This window comes from Eretmochelys imbricata, chromosome 4 (assembly GCF_965152235.1).
Source record: "Eretmochelys imbricata isolate rEreImb1 chromosome 4, rEreImb1.hap1, whole genome shotgun sequence".
NCBI classification, from domain to species: Eukaryota; Metazoa; Chordata; order Testudines; family Cheloniidae; genus Eretmochelys; species Eretmochelys imbricata.
Window position 1 is genome coordinate 98,832,750 of NC_135575.1, and position 21,106 is coordinate 98,853,855.

The 21,106-nt window shown below is 42.4% G+C and overlaps 1 protein-coding gene across 1 annotated transcript in view; it reads left to right on the top strand.

Annotated features, from left to right (window-relative positions):
* ATP8A1 (ATPase phospholipid transporting 8A1) overlaps positions 1 to 21,106 on the top strand; it is a 247,394-nt gene that overhangs the window by 179,319 nt on the left and 46,969 nt on the right. Inside the window, exons 29-32 of the mRNA XM_077815716.1 lie at positions 1,169 to 1,243; positions 1,371 to 1,493; positions 4,541 to 4,619; positions 18,954 to 19,015. Of these exons, the coding sequence (XP_077671842.1) occupies positions 1,169 to 1,243; positions 1,371 to 1,493; positions 4,541 to 4,619; positions 18,954 to 19,015 (339 nt within the window). The remainder of the gene's footprint in view (positions 1 to 1,168; positions 1,244 to 1,370; positions 1,494 to 4,540; positions 4,620 to 18,953; positions 19,016 to 21,106) is intronic.

Sequence of the window (21,106 nt, forward strand, 5' to 3'; positions counted from 1 at the left end):
ATCTGGAGGCCAGCCTGGGTATATACTGATAAATGGTAAATTTGTAGCAATTCATGCTTCCATAATGAGGTTAAATGAAACATGAACTGTGACAAAGTCTATGCCACACTGCTTCTAAAATTCACTTGACCAACATGTCAAGCTTTTTTATTAATCTCACTGCTGATTCGCTATCTGTACTGATTCGGAAAGTTGGGTTTTGTTTTGTTTCCTCATTAAATTTAATATAACGTTTTATATTTAAAATAGTAGAAATGTTAATTTTATAAGCTGCCGAACATTTATTAGGTTATTTTTCTGACCTTCTCATAAAATAGAGAGCCTTAAATTGTGAATAGAAATATTATTTAAATGACACTTAATTTTTACTGTTAATTTATATTTTAAATTGTATGTGGTATAATGACTAAAAACATAAGCCCCAAATTCCATCAGCTCCTGATTCTTCATTACCTTACTTACGTTGGCCAGTACCTTATTCAGTGAGTACTCCAGTACTGAGTAAAGTACCAGCTAAATTAAGAATGGCAGAATTATACCCTAAAGAATCTAACTTCATGTGAATCCATGTGCAGTAAGAGATAATACTAATGTGAGAACAGTTTTCTAAAATACTCCTCTCCAGTACTCTAAAGTACTTTCAAGTAAGGTTCAATTCTTGATTTTTCTGCTGTAAAGCCCGGTTGTACAATGAGTGCCATGCGGGAAAAAAGGCCTACCCATGCAGTTTGTAGTGCAAAATCAGGGCTTAAATACAAAATTATAGGGCAAAATTATTTGAACTAAAATATTTCAGTGTGTTATATTCTTTACTATTATTCATAAGAAAGTTACATTTTAGCTGTAGATATAAACACAGTTACATGAATAAGTCTCATATTATGTGAGGCACATCAGTGTTTCTGAAACTGGCTTTCTTTTAGAAACAGGTTCAGATTTAGTCAAAGAAACAGAATTGCTAACATATGTGACTAGTCATTACCCGACATACTGCTCTGAACAAAATATCAATTGAGATTTATCAGTAATTTTCAGGGTTGAAAAATGTTAAAATATTCAAACCTATTTAGCGAATGTCCTAAAAACATCTCTTTAATAAAGCAGAGCTAAAATGTATTTTAAAACTCTTTGTAGAACATATAAGTCACATATCTCTCTTCCTTTTCAGATCTGGTTTGCTTTTGTTAATGGCTTTTCTGGACAAATTCTTTTTGAAAGATGGTGTATAGGTCTTTACAATGTGGTAAGGTTTTGGGTTTTTAATGCATTTAATTCCTATTTTGTTCAACAATTTTTATTAAAGTCTCTTGATTCTTTATGAAGTTTTTAGTTCTCAAGCTCCATGATACATTTTTTGATTTATATGTTAGATGTTTACAGCTATGCCACCACTGACACTTGGAATATTTGAGAGATCCTGCCGAAAGGAAAATATGCTGAAATATCCAGAATTATACAAGACTTCTCAAAATGCCCTGGACTTTAACACAAAGGTAGAAGACAATTGCATTAAAATTAGAACAAACTTAAACATAATGCACGGTGGTTATCCATTTTATTCCTGTGCCATATATTCTCATAAAGTTAAAAATGGAAGGTTGTTTTTTAATATTCCCATCAGTCTTCAGTGACTGGAAATCATTGTCTATGAAAAGCACAAATCTTATTTATCCAGTTTTTTATATACTGGCAAACATTATTTTAAAAAACGGTTTGTTTTTTGTCTGCTGATAATAAAGCTGTCTCCTTCAGGCAGAAGTGATTTGTCCTTTCGGTCCTCAAATCTTATGTACTTGAACTGTTGTGTGGAAATGGATTACTGACCCATGTGGAGATGTAGAGCAAAGGACAATAAGAGCTGTCATTAAATTGGTAGGCGGAGGAGCCTTATACCATTCTTCATTAATTTTGAGCTATGAAAAAAACATACTAGTCCTGTTTTAACAAGGAATTTAAATTGTGTGTTTGGAGTTAGGTTCAAAGAGATCTATGATAATACTGGTGGAAAATGCATAGTGTCTATATTGCAAAGACTAGTTTTTTTAAAATTGGCAAAATTGAAACTGAAAGTTGGGCTTGGTTTTAGAATAAATACAGTTTCTTGCAGATTTACACAAATGGAAAAATAATGTAAATAAAAGAAAGGCAAACTGAAATACATCTTTGAAACTGGTAATTTTATTAATATAATGAAATTTTTAATTACAAAGTAAGTAAATAATAAGTTTGTATTTTATATGCCATAGAATAGCACGAATCTGAAAACTCTTTTTAACACATACACATTGATGTGCAGCACCTTTCAGTTGTTATGCTGATTTGATTTATATATATACACACACACACACACACACACATGTTTAGGAAATCTCAGATAGTTTAAGTATACATTGTGGTAACCATTATTAAAGATAGAGACATCTAAGTTCTCAATTTATGATTAGCAATGTCTCCATATATTTGGTAATATATACTGTATGATATAATGTAACATGGTCAGATCCCCAACTGATGTAAATTGGCATAGTTCTGTTTAAAGTCAATGGATTTATACCTATTTAAACCAGTTGAGGAATTGGTCCACTATATATAATGTAACATTAAGTTCTAAGCCATCTTTGTTAGGACTACTATGTGAGAATTTTCTCCTCTTACTCTTATTTTTTTTTCCCCCAACCAAAACTGAAAGTGGTTGGTAGGAAATATTTTTAGGCAATCCATTGTGTCATTGTAACTCTTTTAAAAATATATATAAGAATTGCGTTTTGGTCACATGATCCATTAGTACGGTTGTGTTATCACCTTAATATGATACTAGTGAGATTAATACTGATAGAATTCTAAAACATTCATGTATGTATATAGGAATTATATTAATTGATATTATTACTCTTTCTACATACTGTAATGATCAGGACATATTTTTAGTATTAGTAAATCATTTCCCAGTAGTTCATATTATTTGAGACTTATAAATAAAGTGGACAAAACCAAAAAGAATCCTGGTAAAAGTTGTGAAAAATCAAATGGCATGCTAAGTAATGCCTCTTGAATTTTCAGTTAATTAATCCAGAAAGACCCTTAAATTAGGTCAGTTATGTCCATATGTGATGCGTTTCACAGAAAAAAAATGAAAATTTATAATTTTATTCCTTATTTAATCCTTCAGTGTTCAGGGTTGTCCAGGACTTAAACACACAGCTCTCGTGGAAATTGTGTGGCTATATCCCTTGCAATTTTTTGCCATGTTATTGAGGAAATGTCTACAAAATTCTTAACTATAAGCAGAACAGTTGGTGTGAGTTCTGAGTGTAGAAGAAATGGAATCATTGTTGCACTGAATGATGATGCGTAGGTTTATTATGGTAAAAAGGGTCAGGGGTTATGAGGTCATGACAGAGGTTAAAGGATTAGCATGTGACAATAAGTATTGGTCAGGAAAATGGAAAAGTAGAACTAATTTTTCTTGCACCCACCTGTGCTTTCTGTCAAATAAAAAATTGTGGTAATGACATGGCAAGAAGGAGAGACAAAGGTTAATGAGTAACACAAGTTCAAATGTGCAAAGTATTGGAGCATAAATTGGATCATACAACCCAAAGTAGGTGGGTAAGCTAACAAAGGACTTTGAGTCATAGTGGAAAATTTTGTGAGGCAGGCAACTTCATTTCTCTTGTTTGAACAACTTAAAACTATTAATACATGTCAGTTTTGTACAATAAATGTTATGTTTGTAAAAAGCATTTCCAATGATAAAACACAATTGTTGTCCTGAACAAGAGTTCAAAATCCATTTTTCTTGATAGCTTAGTCAATTCTTTCATGCCTATCTACAATATGCTATAGAAAGCACCAATAGTATATTTATGCTTATATAAATATACAGCACAGTTCCTATGAACACTATTTGTCTTTCACAAATGATAATAAATTCGGTAGTAAAATTAGAGTAATTTAGCACAAATGTAACAGTTTTCAAGTTTAATAACTTGTCTCTGTCAAATAAGAAGGCAGTATGGAAAATTTATTATGAATTATACAGTAAGAAGAAATCCAAGAATGATGCTTTTTAATTTCAGTTTGTATTTTATTTTGTATCTGAAATATGTAAACTAGTTTGTATAGAAATTTGAGTTTAACGGTCCTTTTATCCAAATTGTGTATCATGTGAGAAAGGTAAAATGAAACCCAAATGCTAAAGTAATTTTTAGAGGATTATCTAAGAAATGTAGTGTTTGTAGTTGTCTGTTTTGTTGCATATTTTTCAGCATAATCAAAATACTGTTTTGTATCTATTTTAAAATTTTACTGATAATTGTGAAATTTTAAAGTGACAGTAAGCACCTTTTTTGAAACATAAAAATAAATATATGACCGATGAAGGGCTAAGAGGCAGAAAGTGCCTGTCATTTATATCGGTTCACAGTGGTGGCCTGACAAAAACACTTTTTGTGACTCTAACTCAAAGATAAAAAAAAGGTCATGGTTCACAGAGCTAGTTTACCGCAAATGGTTCTCATGGATTTTTGTTTTCCCTTAGGTTTTCTGGGTTCATTGTTTAAATGGCCTCTTCCACTCAGTTATTCTGTTTTGGTTTCCACTAAAAGCCTTCCAGTATGGTAAGTAAGTAAAATAAATACAAACTCTGAAAAGTACTGTATTACTTTACTTGAAAAATAATAATTTCCAAGATTACACTAATAAATACCAACAACGTTACACTATTCCATTTTTATGTACTGTTTCTAAAACTAAACCAACATATGCAATCTAGAGATTTTTATTCAAATTGTGGCAAAGAAAGAATACCTTTTTCATAATTTAGTACATTCTATGCACAAGTATGGGAGATAAAATTGGTTTTAAAATAAATTCAGTTCACATTTTTTGTACATCCATGTGATTCGATACTTACTTGATTTGCTACAGTTTATGTAATAGTAGTATCATGTATTTGTATTATCAGTTTGACTGCCCTTTCAGTTTGGAAGGGTAAATACCATTTTAATCCTTACACTTCTATATTTTTCAGGGGTACATTAGCTCATTAGTGTGTAGGGGACTATGGGAGGGCAGTGGCAACCAGGTAGGTGATCAGGTGAAGTTGGGGAGATATCTTACAGTGATTCTCAACCTATTTACCATGTTATATGGGCTGCATCCAATACTACTTGTATGGCTCTGAGGATGTCACATGGGCCGCAGCTGTGTGCTGATTGAGCCACAAGTGACCCATGGGCCGCAGGTTGAGAACCACTGCTCCAGGAGGACAGTTGAGTTTGGTTGCAGACAAGGAGGAGAGTTGTGGCAGCTGTGTGGATGTTTTGGAGATGTAGAAAGGTTCTAGTATTTAGGAGGAGGAAATGGAAGGGCCACAAATACTGGGATCAAATACCTCAGGAGAGCTTCAGCTGCTAGGATAGGGTTAGGGTTGCCAACTTCCCAATCTCACAAAACCAAACACCCTAGCCCAACCCCTTCCCTGAGGCCCCTCCCCCCTTACTACATTCCCCCTCCCTCAGTGGCTTGCTCTCCCCCACCCTCACTCACTTTCACTGGACTGGGGCAGGTTGGGGTGTGGGAGGGGGTGTGGGCTCCAAGGTGAGAACAGAAATGAGGAGTTCAGGATGCAGGAGGGGGTTCCTGGCTGGGGCAGGGAGTTGGGGTGTGGGAGGAGGTGAGGGATCTGGCTGGGGGTGTAGGAGTGAGTTCCAGGCTGGGGGGGTGGGGCCGAAGGATTCGACGTGTGAGAGGGGCTGCGGGTTGAGGCAGGGGGTTGGGGTACTGGAGGGGGTGCAGGCTCTGGGGTGGGGCCAGGGATGAGACGTGTGGGGTACAGGAGGGGCTCAGGGCTGGGGCAGGGAGTTGGGACTCGGGATTGGGGCATGGGCTTACCTCGAGGGGCTCCTGGTCAGTGCACAGCAGGGCTAAGGCAAACTCCCTGCTTGCCCTGGGTCCGCGCTGCACTTCGGAAGTGGCCAGCAGGTCCAGCTTCTAGGCAGGGGGGCCCAGGAGGCTCCATGGGCTGCTCTCTCCCACAAGCACCACCACCCCAGTCGGTTCCCAGCCAGTGAGAGTACGGAACTGGTGTTCGGGGCGGGGACAGAGCGCGGAGCCCCGTGGCACCCCTGCCTGAGAGCCAGACCTGCTGGTTGCTTCCGGGGTGCAACGCGGTGCCAGGACAGATCGGGACTTGGCCCTGCAGCTCTGCTGACCGGATTTTTAATGACCCGGTCACCAATGCTGACCATAGCCGCCAGGGTCCCTTTTTGACCGGGAGTTCCAGTTGAAAACCGGACATCTGGCAACCGTAATAGGGCTACTGATGGAGGAAAGTGAAAGAGGTAAGCCACCTACTCTGATTGTATGATGCAGAGGGGGATGTTTTAGTGATCACACTATGATATAGGATAAAGCTTCTGGTGGGAGTCAAGGAGTTGAGGCAGCTGAACAAGACTGCTGAGATGCTGTGAGAGTGCTCTAGCATCTGCAGTCTGAGGTTGCCACAAAACTGACATACTGATGTTATTTTTCTAGGCAATTTATACTTTCTAAATATTCTGGATAGTCATTAGAGAGCTTGATTTTAAGTGACCTGGTATTTGTAAATATCTTCTCTTTCACATGTATCTTTTAAAAGTCATGGAAGATGGGAGAGAATCCAGAAGACTGGAAAAGGGCAAATATAGTGCCAATTTATAAAAAGGGAAATAAGGACAACCCAGGGAATTATAGACCAGTCAGCTTACCTTCTGTACCCAGAAAGATAATGGAGCAAATAATAAAACAATCAATTTGCAAACATCTAAAAGATAATAAGGTGATAAGACCATAAGAACCGCCATACTGGGTCAGACCAAAGGTCCATCAAACCCAGAATCCTGTCCTCTCACAGTGGCCAATGGCAGGTGCCCCAAAGGGAATGAACAGACAGGTTATCATCAAGTGATCCATGCCCTGTCACCCAATCCCAGCTTCTGCAAACAGAGGCTAGGGACACCATACTGCCCATCCTGGCTAATAGCCATTGATGGACCTATCCTCCATGAATCTATCTAGCTCCCTTTTGAACCCCATCATCATTCTGGGATGTATTAGCAGGAGTGTTGTAAACAAGACATGAGAAGTAATTCTTCCACTCTACTCCATATTGATTAGGCCTCAACTGGAGTATTGTGTCTAGTTCTGGGTGCCACATTTCAGGAAGGATGTGGACAAACTGGAGAAAGTCCAGAGAAAAGCAACAAAAAAGATTAAAGGTCTGGAAAACATGACCTGTGAGGGAAGCTTGAAGAAATTGGGTTTGTTTAATCTGGAAAAGAGAAGACTAAGAGAGGACATGATAACAGTTTTCAGGTACATAAAAGGTTGTTACAAGGAGGAGGGTGAAATACTGTTCTTAACCTCTGATGATAGGATTAGAAGCAGTGGGCTTAAATTGTAGCAAGCGAGGTTTAGGTTGGACATTAGGAAAAACTTCCTAACTGTCAGCATGGGTAAGCATTGGAATGAATTGCCTAGGGAGGTTGTAGAATCCCCATCATTGGAAATTTTTAAGAGCAGGTTAAACAAACACCTGTCAGGAATAGCGTAGATAATACTTAGTCCTGCCATGAGTGCCGGGGTCTGAACTAGATGACCTCTTGAGGTCCCTTCCAGTCCTATGTTTGTATGTACATGGGCTATACAGATGATCATCTAGTCAGTTGTGTGTAAACTGGGCATATTGGCATTTGCTAAAATGCTGAAAATCAGACCTAGAAAGCTTTGAACATCTAAAAATGGAACCAAAGCATCTGAAAAATCTGAAAAGTGTTTTCCTTATACTCCATCTCTTCTTTGTTCTGAGATTTCTCTTCCATCCCATTTCTTGTTCATCTGTTTCTTCTTTCATCATGAGGAAAATTCTAGACTACCAGCACTGTAGCATCCTCTATCAGGAAGCATGGAGAAAAGGAATAGTGAAAAGCATAAAGACTTCACCCCTTACATCTCATTTATTTATTATTTTTGTCTTCTCTGCTATAAACATGAAGTCTAGCTTTCAGTTTTTCCAGTTCTGTTCCCTTTGTTCAGTATAGTAATTTCTCTTTCAGATTAGAAGATAGGAGCAAGATTGATACTAGGAAGGGACATGGAGAATAGGGACAAAATTAGGAAACACCTAGCTAGAAAAGACCTGATTAAGAACAATCTGGTGACTCTACGCCAGTTTGCAGGTTTCCAGTCCCTGATAACTTTTGGAGAGCATCTTTCAAGAATTCCTATAAGACTGCGTAGGACCCCACTGGCAGGAAGAATGTCAAAATTAACCCTTCAGAGGATCCTGTGACTATCTGACAAGCTCCCACTGGTGCAGAAAATATCTGAGAAATACTTCAGGGAGCCCTCCATCTTCTTAGCAGACTTTCTTTTTCTTAAGGAATAATGACTGTCTCTCTCAAACCCTTTACTACCTTTACCCCATATGTTTGATTCCTACCTGCTCTGTTCCAGTGATGTGTTAGTTCTGGTGCTGCTTTTGTGGTAATTAGTGCCTTCTTTCTGAATTCCTCAGAACTGAAAAAGCACTGAGGTAGAGTAATATTGTCCCTATTTTATAGAAGAGGAGGCTGAGGTGCAGAGAGTTGGTCTGACTCACCTGTAGTCTCTTGGAAGGTATGTTACAGAATTGGAGATGGAACCTTGTATAACTAAAAATCTGTTTGTGATGGGAATCAAGGGTTGGTATTTTTGTGTTTTAAAGGCTCTACATTGTACCAGCCTTCATCGAAGAAGCATTGAGGACATCCCCATACTTCAGTTCTCAAGTCTTTTTTAATCTAGCTGGTTCCAGAATAAAAAAGAGAAAGTGATTTCCATAGTTCAGTCTTCTCTTCTTTTATTCTGGAGCTAAGGGGCATACACCGGAAGGTGGCCTCTCACTCTGCAACAGGTGTTAAACTAATAGGTTTGCCTTCAGATCCTATGCTTCTGCTCTTAGACCTCTCCTTCCTGTGGTGAAATGCATTCCTCTGATTTGGGAAAAGGCGTTACATTATATTTTCACTTTCCTGTTCTCCTCTGGACACTATGCAAAATCAGATTGGATGGGGCAATTACTATCTGGGTGGCCTCTAAGGTCTGTGGGGACGTGTGTGAAAGTTTTTTTGCATCTTTTTACTATGAAAGTATCTCCATTCATTGCTAAAACCTCATCTTAGCATGTTGAATAATTAAGTTCAGTAGATTAACTCCCATTCTTAGAGTTTTTCATCTGACAGAATGTTGTTTCATTTGTCTGGAAAGTCCTAAGTGGTTTTGGACTTCCATGTTAATAAGCCCATGATCCTTCCAATCATCTATCCAAATCCTTCCTCTCCCCTTGAGAAGAAACTACACATCATGAATGTAGAGAGACCCATGTAGTTTTACCTACTTCATATGTAGCCCTTTTGAGGTACAAAGATAGTTTGTCCATTTCTAACACCTTAAGTAGAGTCTCTGGCTGCTATGACACTAAGGCGTGGTCTAGACTACGGGGTTAGGTCGAATTTAGCCACCTTAGGTCGATTTAAAAATGACTGCATCCACACACCCAATCCCATTCCATCAACCTAAAGGGCTCTTAAAATGGACTTCTGTACTCCTCCCCGACAAGGAGAGTAGCGCTAAAATCGACCTTGTTGGGTCAATTTGGGGTAGTGCGGATGCAAATTGATGGTATTGGCCTCAGGGAACTATCCCAGAGTGCTCAATTGTGACTGCTCTGGACGGCACTTTGAACTCCGATGCAGTAGCCAGGTACACAGGAAAAGCCCCAGGAACTTTTAAGTTTCATTTTCTGTTTGGTCAGCATGGCGAACTCAGCAGCACAGGTGACCATGCAGTCCCCCGAAATAGTAGAGCATAAAATGTTTCTACACTCCCCCTATTATCTCCGTCCCTGAGGTTATCACAAATTAGAAGGTGAAAAAAAAACACACTCGTGATTTTCACACACTTCTGAGCTCATGCAGTCCTCTCACACTGATAGGACACAACTTAATGCATGGAGGCATTCAATGGCAGAGGCCAGGAAAGAATTAAGTGAGCGCGAAGAGCAGAGGCAGGAGGCGATGCTGAGGCTAATGGGGGAGCAAACAGACATGATGAAGCATCTGTTGGAGCTGTAGGAAAGCCAACAAGAGCACAGACCCCCCCACTGCATCCAATGTATAACTGCCTGCCCTCCTCCCCATGTTCCATAGCCTCCTCGCTCAGACGCCCAAGAATGCGGGGGGGAGGGGGGGAGGCTCCAGGCACCCAGCCACTCCACTCCAGAGGATGGCCCGAGCAACAGAAGGCTGTCATTCAAACAGTTTGATTTTTAGTGTGGCTACAATAAGCAATGTGGCCTTATCCTTACCTCCTCCCCCACCCCACCCAGGCTACCTTGTCAGTTATCTCACTTTTGTTTTAATTATAAAGAAAGAATGCATTGTTTCAAAACACAGTTACTTTATTTCGAAGGTGGGAGGGTGGTTGGCTTACAGGGAATTAAAATCAACAAAGGGGACGGGTTTGCAGCAAGGAGAAACGCATACAACTGTCACACCAAAGCCTGGCCAGTCATGAAACTGGTTTTCAAAGCCTCTCTGATGCACAGCACTTGCTGTGCTCTTCTAATCGCCTGGGTGTCTGGCTGCTCAAAATTGGACGCCAGGCAATTTGCCTCAATCTCTTACACCGCCATAAATGTTTCCCCCTTACTCTCACAGATATTATGGAGCACACAGTAAGCAGCAATAACAATGGGAATGTCTGTTGCGCTGAGGTCTGACCTAGTCAGCAAATAGCGCCAACGAGCTTTTAAATATCCAAAGGCACATTCTACCACCATTCCGCACTTGCTCAGTCTAGTTGAACTGCTCCTTACTATTGTCCAGGCTTCATGGGCATGGGAGCAAGGGGTAGGCTGGGGTAGGTGCGACCGCGCGGTGCTGCCGTCTGGGAGAGCAGCCTGAGGCAGAAGCCTCAAGCTCGCATGATATTCCAGGCAGGACTGAATCTCCATGAGATGAAACTTAAAGAAGAGAATTACCTGGAGTCTCTGGTTCCCATTCGGTGCTCTAAGAGGAGGATAGCCATGTCTGGCATGGCTCCTCTGATCTACCTCACCGAGGTCTACCAGGAGCACCCAGGACACGTACGACAGCTATCAGGAATTGCTGCTGTGTAGCAATGCAGTATCGCGTCTGCCAGCAGCACTCAGAAGATGTATGGTGACGGTGAGCTGAGCAGGCTCCATGCTTGCCACGGTATGGCGTCTGCATCAGTAACCCAAGAAAGAAGGCACAAAATGATTGTCTGCCGTTGCTTTCACGGAGGGAGGGGCAACTGACGACATGTACCCAAAACCACCCGCAACAATGTTTTTGCCCCATCAGGCATTGGGAGCTTAATTCCAATGGGCAGTGGAGACTGCAGGAACTGTGGGATAGGTACCCACTGTGCACCGCTCTGTAAGTCAATGCTAGCCAGGGTATTGAGGATGCACTCCGCCGACTTAATATGCTTAGTGTGGACATACACAATCGACTGTATAAAATTGATTTCTAAAAATCGCCTTCTGTAAAATCGACCTAATCTCGTAGTGTAGACATACCCTAACAGTCATTGATTACATACTTGTGAACAAATGGGCTTAACTCCACCTCTGCCACTGAGAGATCACTCTAACCTAAGGGTATTTCCACCTCCTGCACAGGTTTGGACTAAGGTCCCCAGACTAAAAAGTTGCAAAGCTAAAAATCTGCAAAGCTATAGTCAGTTCCCTACAAATGTTTCTCACTTTTCCATGTGTTTATAGGTAGCAGAGGCAAACTTAATACTTAACATATTCCAAGTCACCTTTCATATAAACCCACCTTCCCTTGTAGGACTGCTTAATATGTCTGCTGATGATCTGGAATTTTCCAAAGGATGGGAGAAGGAAGGGACAAATGACCATGAGAAATTACTCACTGGTCATTAAATTTGTTTGGGTTGCCCCTCTTAACCCATTCTGTATCCTATTTTGGCTGAGTTGATGGAATCTGTCCTTATCTTCTGCCTTTCAAAGTATTGGCAACTCCTCTAGTTTTGCGTCAAGCTTGCAGAACCCCTCTCAAGACCTCCTTCCAATCTGACATCATTCCATTAATACTTAACTCATTGTTTGCAGTTGTTTAACCAGTATGTATTGACTTAATGGTAGTTCCTCTGAGTCCGCATTTCTCCAATTTAATGTCATGTGAGACTTTGTCAAAAGCCAAGTCCGGGTATGTTGTGTCCACCACATTTCCCCTATCCACCGAACCAGTTACCCTGTCAAGGACAGAAATCAGGTTGGAATGGCATGATTTGTTATTAGTAAATCCATGCCGGCTGCTAATGATTACCTGTGCATCCTCCAGTTATTTGCAAATTAAATGTTTTGTACATTGTTCTAGTAGCTTCCCAGATATCAAGGTCAGGCTGACTGGTCTATAGTTTCCCAGGTCCTCCTTTTTCCCTTTTTTAAAGATGGGCAGTACATAAGCCCTTCTCCAGTTTTCTGGGACTTCTCCTGTCATCCAGAAGTTTGCCTCCATTATTGCCAGTGGCGCTGACATTTTTTTTCAGCTAATTCCTTCAGCACCCGAGGGTGAATAGCATCGGGCCCCACTGTCTTGAATTCATTCAAATTGGTCAGAAGTTCTCTGATATATTCTTGACGTATCCTGATCTGCATCCCTTCCCCTTTATTGTCTATGGTAACTTTGCTAGTCATCTGGTAACTTTATTTTTTTTGTGAGAAGACTGAAGCAAAGTAGGCATTGAGCAGCTCTGCCTTCCTATCATCTTCCATTACCAGCTCACCTTCTCCATTGAGCAATGGACCCACACCATCCCTGACCATTCTTTTTTGTCTGGCATATCTGAAAAACCCCTTCTTGTTGTCTCTAGCATTCCTGGACAGCTGTAACTCATTCTTTGCCTTGGTTTTCCTGTTTTTGTCCCTACATACTTGTACTATTCCCATGTATACTTCCTTGGTGACATGCCCCTCCTTCCTTTTGCTGTGTATATCCCTTTGGTGTTTTCGATAGCTAAAAAGCTCCTTGTGCAGCCACATTGTCCCCCTGTTGCTCTTCTTATCTTTCCTCTGCATTGGAATAGCTTGATGTTGAGCCTCTAGTATTATATCTTTTAGGAACTGCTCCCTTCATCTCATTTTCTTCCTAATTGGTCTTTCCATGGGATCTTGCCTATTATTTCTCTGAGTTGGTTGAAATCTCCCCTTCTGAAGTCCAGTGTCCTTGTTTTGCTATTCTCATGTCCTCCTTTCCTTAGGATCTTGAATTCTATAACATCATGATCATTTCCTCCCAAGTTCCCGACTACCTTCGTGTTTGCAACTAATTCATCCCTGGTGGTCAAAATAAGATCCAAAATGGATGACCTCCTAGTTGTTTCCTCAACTTTCTGAACCACTACTTGTGCCTTGCTTACAACACTTCTGCTAATACATCCCAGAATGTTGTTTGCTTTTTTTTTGCAACAGTGTTAAACTGTTGACTCATATTTAGCTTGTGATCCACTGTGACACCCCAGATCCCTTTCTGCCATACTCCTTCCTAGGCTGTCACTTCCCATTTTGTATGTGTGCAACTGATTGTTCCTTCCTAAGTGGAGTACTTTGCATTTGTCCTTATCAAATTTCATCCTATTTTCTTCGGACCAATTCTCCAGTTTGTCTAGATCATTTTGAATTTTGCTCCTGTCCTCCAAAGCACTTGCAACCCCTCCCAACTTGGTATCATCCACAAACTTTATAAGTACTGTCTATGCCATTATATAAATCGTGCATGAATATATTAAACAGAACCAGACCCAGAACTGATCCCTGTGAGTAGAGCCATCCCTTGGTTATGGCAAATTGGGCCGAGCAGGATGAGGAGGCGAGCGGGGAGGCGAGCAGCAGGTGAGCAGGCAGGTGTGGGTGGCAAGGAAGAACTCACCTACCAGAACCTCCCCTTCCCCCCCGACACCTCATGCTCTCCTGTGGGCCCCGCTGATCAGAGCCTTCCCCTCGTTTTCAGTACCTGCCACCTGCCACAGATCAGATATTTCACAGCATCAGGAGGCGATGGGGGGGAGGAGAGGAGCGAGGGAGCAGCATGCTCGGGGAGGGGGCAGAACTGGGTGGGAAAAGGCGGGCAGGGCAGAACTGGGTGGGGGGAGGAGCAGGGCCAGGGGTGGGGCCTTGGGGGAAGGGGTGGGGTGGGGTCAGGGCTTGGGCAGAGTTAGGGGGAGAACCCCCCAGCAGATTAGAAATTCGGCACCTATGTCCCAGGCCCCACACACACCTAGGAACAGCCCTGCCCGTGGGACCCCACTTGATATGCCCTTCCAGCTTGACTGTGAACCACTGATAACTACTGTCTGGTTTTCCAACCAGTTATGCACTCACCTTATAGTAGCTCCTTCTAGGCTGAATTTCCCTAGTTTTTTTATGAGTAGGTCATGCGAGACAGTATCAAAAGTCACACTAAAGTCAAGATATGCCTTATATACAAGATATAATCTTGTTACCTGCTTTTAGAATACCTCGACACTTACTCTTCCTCATTTTGTGGTCTGGAATAGACGACTACCATAACATGGCTACTATTCTTGTCCCTTTTTATCTTCACCCAGAGACTCTAAGTGGATCTGCCGCTCACTTGCTCTTGAATCTGAGCAAGTGTATTTATGCTGGTACTCCAATCATGGTAGTTGTCCCACCAAGTCACTGTAATGCCAGTTAAGTCATAATTTTCTTCATATGCCATAACTTGTAGTTCATCCTGCTTGTTTCCCTATACTTCTTGCATTGGTATACAGACATCGAAGATATTTTGCAGACTGCCCTGTTGTTTTTCTTCTTGCCTTTTTAATGCAGTTGTGGTTTTCTAGTCCCTTTTCCAGAATTTAAGCCCTTTCCCTTGTCTTCATTACTTGAGCCTAGATGTGCATTGGACAGTTTTTTGCCACTGTCCCCCATAAGACCTAGTTTAAAGCTCTCATCAAGTTATGCAGACAATGTCCAAAGATGCTCTTCACAGTATTTGATAGATGGAGCCCAGCTCAACAAAGTAATCCTTTTTCCTGGAACATCAGCTCATTGTTGAAGAAGGCAAATCTCTCTCACCAGCACCACCTGGATAGCCATGCATTTACTTCCATGAAATGATAGTCCCTTCCTGGACCTTTTCTTCAATAGGGAGGATGGATGAGAACATCACTTGAGCCCCAAATTCTTTTATGCTTCTTCCCAGAGCCATGTTGTCTGCAGTGATCCATACAAGGTCACTCTTGGTGGTATCATTGGTGCCCACGTGGATAAGTAGGAATTGGTAGTGGTCTAGGGACTTAATGAGTCTTGGCAGACTCTCAGTCACATCCTAAATTCTAGCTCTGGGCAAGCAGCACTGTTCTTGGGATTCCTGGTCCAGATGGCAGATGGATGACTCTATCTCCCTTAGGAGGAATCCCTGACCACCACCACCCTTCTCCTCCTTTTGGGAGTTGTGGTCATGGAACCCCCCATCCCTAAGACAACACATCCTATGCCTTCCGGTCGACAGGGTCTCCTTCTGATTTCTTCCCTCAGATGACTCTTCCAAGGCATTTTAGCAGTAGTACCTGTGCCCAGAGTCTGAAAGCGGTTGCTTAGATCTATCTGTATTAGGGGTATATTGGTTCTTCTTCTTGTGCAGGTCACACGCTGCCAATTTTCTTCCCTGCTCTTCAGTCTCCCCTGTATTACCCTCTCCAATTCTTCAGCATGCTGTACCCGCAGTACCAAATCCTAACTTCTATCCAGGAAGTCTTCATTTTCTTTGATGCAATGCTTGGGTCAATACTTGGGTCTCCAGTCCTTTAATCTTTTCTTCCACTATGGAGACCAGCTTGCACTCATACAGATGAAGACGCTTCTGTCCTCCAGCAGAAAGACAAACATGACACATCCTGTGCAGGTCACAACAGCTGTTCCTCACTGTCCATATTTTCTTTCTTTTTAACGTATCAAGAGCCTCTTCTCTTCAGTTGTTGTATTTACTGTTCCCAGAAGGCTGAAAGGCAAACAAAATCTTTGGGCTCTCCCCCTAGGCAAACTTCTACTTCTACTTTGCTTCTACTCAGTCTGTGCACCTCTCTTGGTCTTGTGTATATCTAGTGTTGAAACAGGCAGGAACATCCACATCTATAGCTTTTGTGGCAGCAACATATATCATGTCAGCAAGTAGTAATAGGCCCAATCCCTCTGACTGTCAGGTTTTTTTTCAATATGCAGTGTAGTTGTAGCTGTGTCAGTACCAGTTTTTTCACTGTCGACCAACAGAAGAGCTGTCACTAACAGCAGCTATTGCCACGGTCACTAAACAAAGTGAAGGCTGATTAAGCTTTGGAATTTCCCGTTTTCCTAAAATAAGATTTTGTCATAATTTTCTAATTCTGTCAGTAAAAAAGTAACTTTATGATTCTTGAGTATGACACTGCTCACATCCCAGTATCCTGATGAGCCGTTAGTTATTTCTTTTGAAGGGGAGAGACAGCAGCACTTCTGATGCACGATAAAACTAATTTCTGTTCCAGCCTTTTGTAGAAGGGATATAAAGGGACAACAAATAAAATGTTCAAATTCACAAACAGTGGAATAATGAAATTAATCAACAGAATATCAATAAACCTAATGCAAGGCAAGGTAGCAAAAGGTGGATTGTGCAGTATACTTTCTACTACAGACTGCAACTACCTGCTTGTTGAGTTCTGTATCTTTCTCATGTTCTCAACCCAAACTGAGTAAAGAGGAAAAGAGCTCCCCTCTCTTTTTTTCCTCTGACTTGACCATTATTTCCTTCTATACTGCCACCCAAATTTCCCATCTTTTTCTTCCCCTTTCTCACCACCTGTCTCCTTTTTCTTTTGAGTCGCTCATCCCACTCCATTTTTGTCTCCCTCTTTGCTTCATAAAAACATTATTACATACAGTATTGCTTCCTTTCCATTGCTAAAGTGATTAGATCTGTACAACATAATAAACTTTCTGGTTTGGTTGCAGTATAAGGTGCAGTCAGGGGTGACAGGTTTATAGAAATTTTGGTGGTGCTCAGAACCCGCCCCCCCAAAACTCCACCCCACCACCTGCCTAAATCTCTGGGAGGGAGTTTGGGTGGGGGGAGGAGATCTGGGGTGCAGGCCCTGGGCTGGGAATTAGGGTGCAGGAGGGGTGCAGGGTGCAGGCTCTGGGAGGGAGTTTGGGTGTAGGCTCTGGGCTGGGGCAATGGGTGGGGGTGCAGGAGGGGGTGCGGGGTGCAGGCTCTGGGAGGGAGTTTGGGTGGGGGAGGGGGTACAGGGGTGAGGGCTGTGGGGTTGAGGATGAGGTTTGGGGTGTGGGAGGGGGCTCAGGGCTGGGGCAGAGGATTAGGGTGCGGGGGGATGAGGGCTCTGGCTGGGGCTGGGGATGAGGGGGGTTGGGGTGTGGGAGGGGCTCAGGGCTGAGACAGAGGATTAGGGTGAGGGGGATGAGGGCTCTGTCTGGGGCTGGGGTTGAGGGGTTTGGGGTGTGGGAGGGGCTCAGGGCTGGGATAGAGGATTAGGGTATGGGGGGATGAGGGCTCTGTCTGGGGCTGGGGTTGAGGGGTTTGGGGCATTGGAGAGGCTCAGGGCTAGGGAGGAAGGGCAGGGTAAGGGCAGCCTGCCTTGCCATTAGTGAATAGGGGGCACTAGGACCCTGCGGCAGCAGTTGATCCGGGGAGCCGGCAGAGCAGGTGAGCTGCAGACTCCGGGACCAGGGGGAGGTGAGCGGGGGCAGCAAGTGGGGGTTGGGGGACACTTGGGGGAGATGCAGGGGGCGGCAGGTGGGGCCGGCGGAGAGACCCGGCCCCAAACACTGGTGGAACCTGGCCCCCAGGCCCTGAATATTGCTGGTGCCCAGGCACCACAAGTGTATATAACTCGCCGCCCCTGGGTGCAGTTAATGCTGTACTCATCCTGTACGGCAGTGCAGTTGATGCTATGCTTCTATATTGAACATACACACATTTTAGTGAGCACCAAAACATCAAGGATGAGGAGTCCACTCAGAGATGCTTCAGTCAATTTGGTTTTTCCAGGCGCAACATCACATAAGTATTCTGGAGACTACAATTATCCTACATACTAAGACCCTTCAGAGAACTGTGATCATAAAATCTGGTACTGCTGGAAGCAGGCAATCAAGTATGTTCTGTGTAAACAAGTATGAAGGCACTGCTTCAAAATTCATGTTTCAGGAAGCCTTTGCAAATGTGTTTTTATATATACACAGATACTTATGTTTGTGTATGAGTTAGTATATATAAGTTAGTGTATATAACGTGTATATCCACACACAAACTTGTAAACACACACATTAAATACACAAATTCACAAAGCTGTCCAATTTTGTGCAGTTCAAATAACAAACATCCCAAATAAGAATTAAAATGCTAGGGCAAAAGAGTTGGCTATCCTTATTCCAGAAATATGTTTGCTTAGATAGATAGATATGCAGGCGGGCAGACAGACAGACAGTATCATGTCCAAAAATATGTATACTTCAGATGTGCCTTGAGGGAAGTTATTGTGTGTGTAAATTATGTGATTAAAAAATACATTTAGCTTTTATGGGAAGCTCTTGTTTCTTGCATAATTCATGGCTGGAAAGTTCTGGAGAGCGAAGGCATTAATAATTGCTCTCCCTGCTCTGACCAGTCATTGGTCACCACTACTAAAGATGATCTAAAAGGCATTCATTTCAGGAAGTTCTGCCTTGTCTTGTGTTGGGAGCACCAGACCCAGTATCCAACAGAAAGAGTCCTGTTAGACTATACCTTTACAAAAATGGAATTGCCCATAAATAAACCTTTTTTTTTTTTAAATCATCATTCTTTTTTTTCCTGCAGGTACTGTATTTGGCAATGGTAAAACTTCAGACTACCTGCTCTTGGGAAACATTGTTTACACTGTAAGTCTTGCTGCCATTGTCTGGTATTCTATTTGCTGATTATGTTTTCTAATCTCTTTCTCTTTTAACTTTGCCTCTTCTTCATTTCATATATGTACACTTAATAATTATATATTAAATGCCTATATTTTAAATATATGTTTCTAATTTTATTTATACTTTTTCTTTCTTTGTCTCAACTCTTCCATGTAAAAAACAGTGTGGTGTCTTGAGACTAAATGGACAAATTGGATGATCCTATGAGGTGCATGATTTGCAGACTCTGGTTCTCTTCCAGTAAACTCACAAAACAAGGGAGAAAGGGCAGGCCTGTTTGCCCTTTTTACAGGGTGCTGTCCTTTGTGCAAAGGATAGAATGAGGATTGTAATTTTCTGGCATTTTCCATGGTGCATGTAAATCCCTGGGGGACCGACCCCAGCTGATTCACAGTGAAATTGGTTTGGGGCCCTGTGTACACACAACTCTCTCTTCCTCCTCTTAATCTTGGAGGGGATAGTGCCCCATGAGTCAAGGCCAATTACAAGGACCTGCTAGATGCTCCCCATGGAGGCATCTAAGTTGTCAGAAGTAACCATATCGTGGGAAACCTAACTCACTCACCTGTTACTTTCTTTTTGTTTATTAATTACTGTTTGTTCTTTTCTTTAGTTTTCTATTCCCTGTACTTGGTAATGGAATAAAAACGTTTTTCATTTTCTTAAATACCTCTCTCAACCAACAACTGAGGGCTTCCTCGGGTCGTTAAAAACAGCAGTCTCATACTGTTACTTGCACCTCTTTCTTCCTTCCTCTCTTAAGGTAGGGATTCATTCCCTTAAAGAATGTTCCTGTTTCCATATGCACAGAACAAATGAAATCCTGCTAGAGAAGTACAAACATACATCCTTATCAGGCTCATCTCCCTAGTGAAATGGGAAGTATCTGAACTGAAACCGGAGGAAATAGTCCAGAATAGTCAATTCTTCTTCAAGTATGTGTCAGTGTGGATAGTACTGTCAAGGTGTATGCACTGCTTGCATGCGAGACTGAATTTTTTTGAATGGCAGTGTCTGTGGGAGCCATGTATATTCCCTGTGCCTCTTTGTGTTCCTATGAAAGGGCATAAAAGACAGAGTGGCTGCATTCCTCCCTCAGTTCCCTTTTACCACCCATGGCAGCAAGACAGAACCCAGCAAGTGTCCGACCTTCAGAGACCTTAAGTCAGTTCTTTCAACCTTTTAATGAAAAATATTATCATCGCTTTTTCTCTAAAGGATGTACCTTTAAAAAAAGAGAGAAAAACCATTCAGTCCCCCTGCACACCCTCCTCTACAGTCAGGCAAGGCACTTCATGCCAACTACCACACCTTGTGGTGAAGTCCAAGCCCTCAGGATACAAACCCAGCCTCCTGCAGTGTACTGGTCCCCATCAAGGATGGACACACCCTATGCCTCTTCTGCAGCCCAGCATCTCCCACAGTTCTGGATATCTGGGCTGCTCTCCTCACTCTGCAGCTCACTGGAGGCGGATCAGCATTTTGGCATTGCACACTGTGGCCATGTCCCCTCCACTCCCACCAGAGTCTCTGCCTCCACAGCAGCAGACAGTTCGGCTGCTTCAGTTGCTCCTGTCGTCACCTTTATTTTTTTTTAAATGTCTGCCCCGTTTTTGGGCAGCAGGGAGCAGTATTCTTCCATTTTAGCAGTCATCCTCCTCCATGGGTTGGTTAACCGGCCGGGAGTATAACCCACCCTCAGCCTCCTCTGCAGCGTCTATCTCCCTGCCAGCTCCTCTGCCCCTATGCAGGTATAGCAGAACTGCCAAGAAAACACTGGCTCAAATCCAAGTGGCGATCTGTATATGAGGCATCCTTCCCAGGCTTGGCAGATGACGAGTTGTGCCCAGCCTGCACCCATCCAACCAACCCTAACTCCATTAGGTCCCAGGGCCATGAGTCAAACAGGCAGGGAGAGTCCTCTACCCATCAAGGCAGCCACTATTCAGCAGAGGAATAATGGATCTGGAATTCCAGTGCAGAGCAGGGCGAAGTTCCAAAAGCAAGGAGGACCCTGACCACTCAACTTGGGGAGTAAGTCCCAAGGGCCTCTAC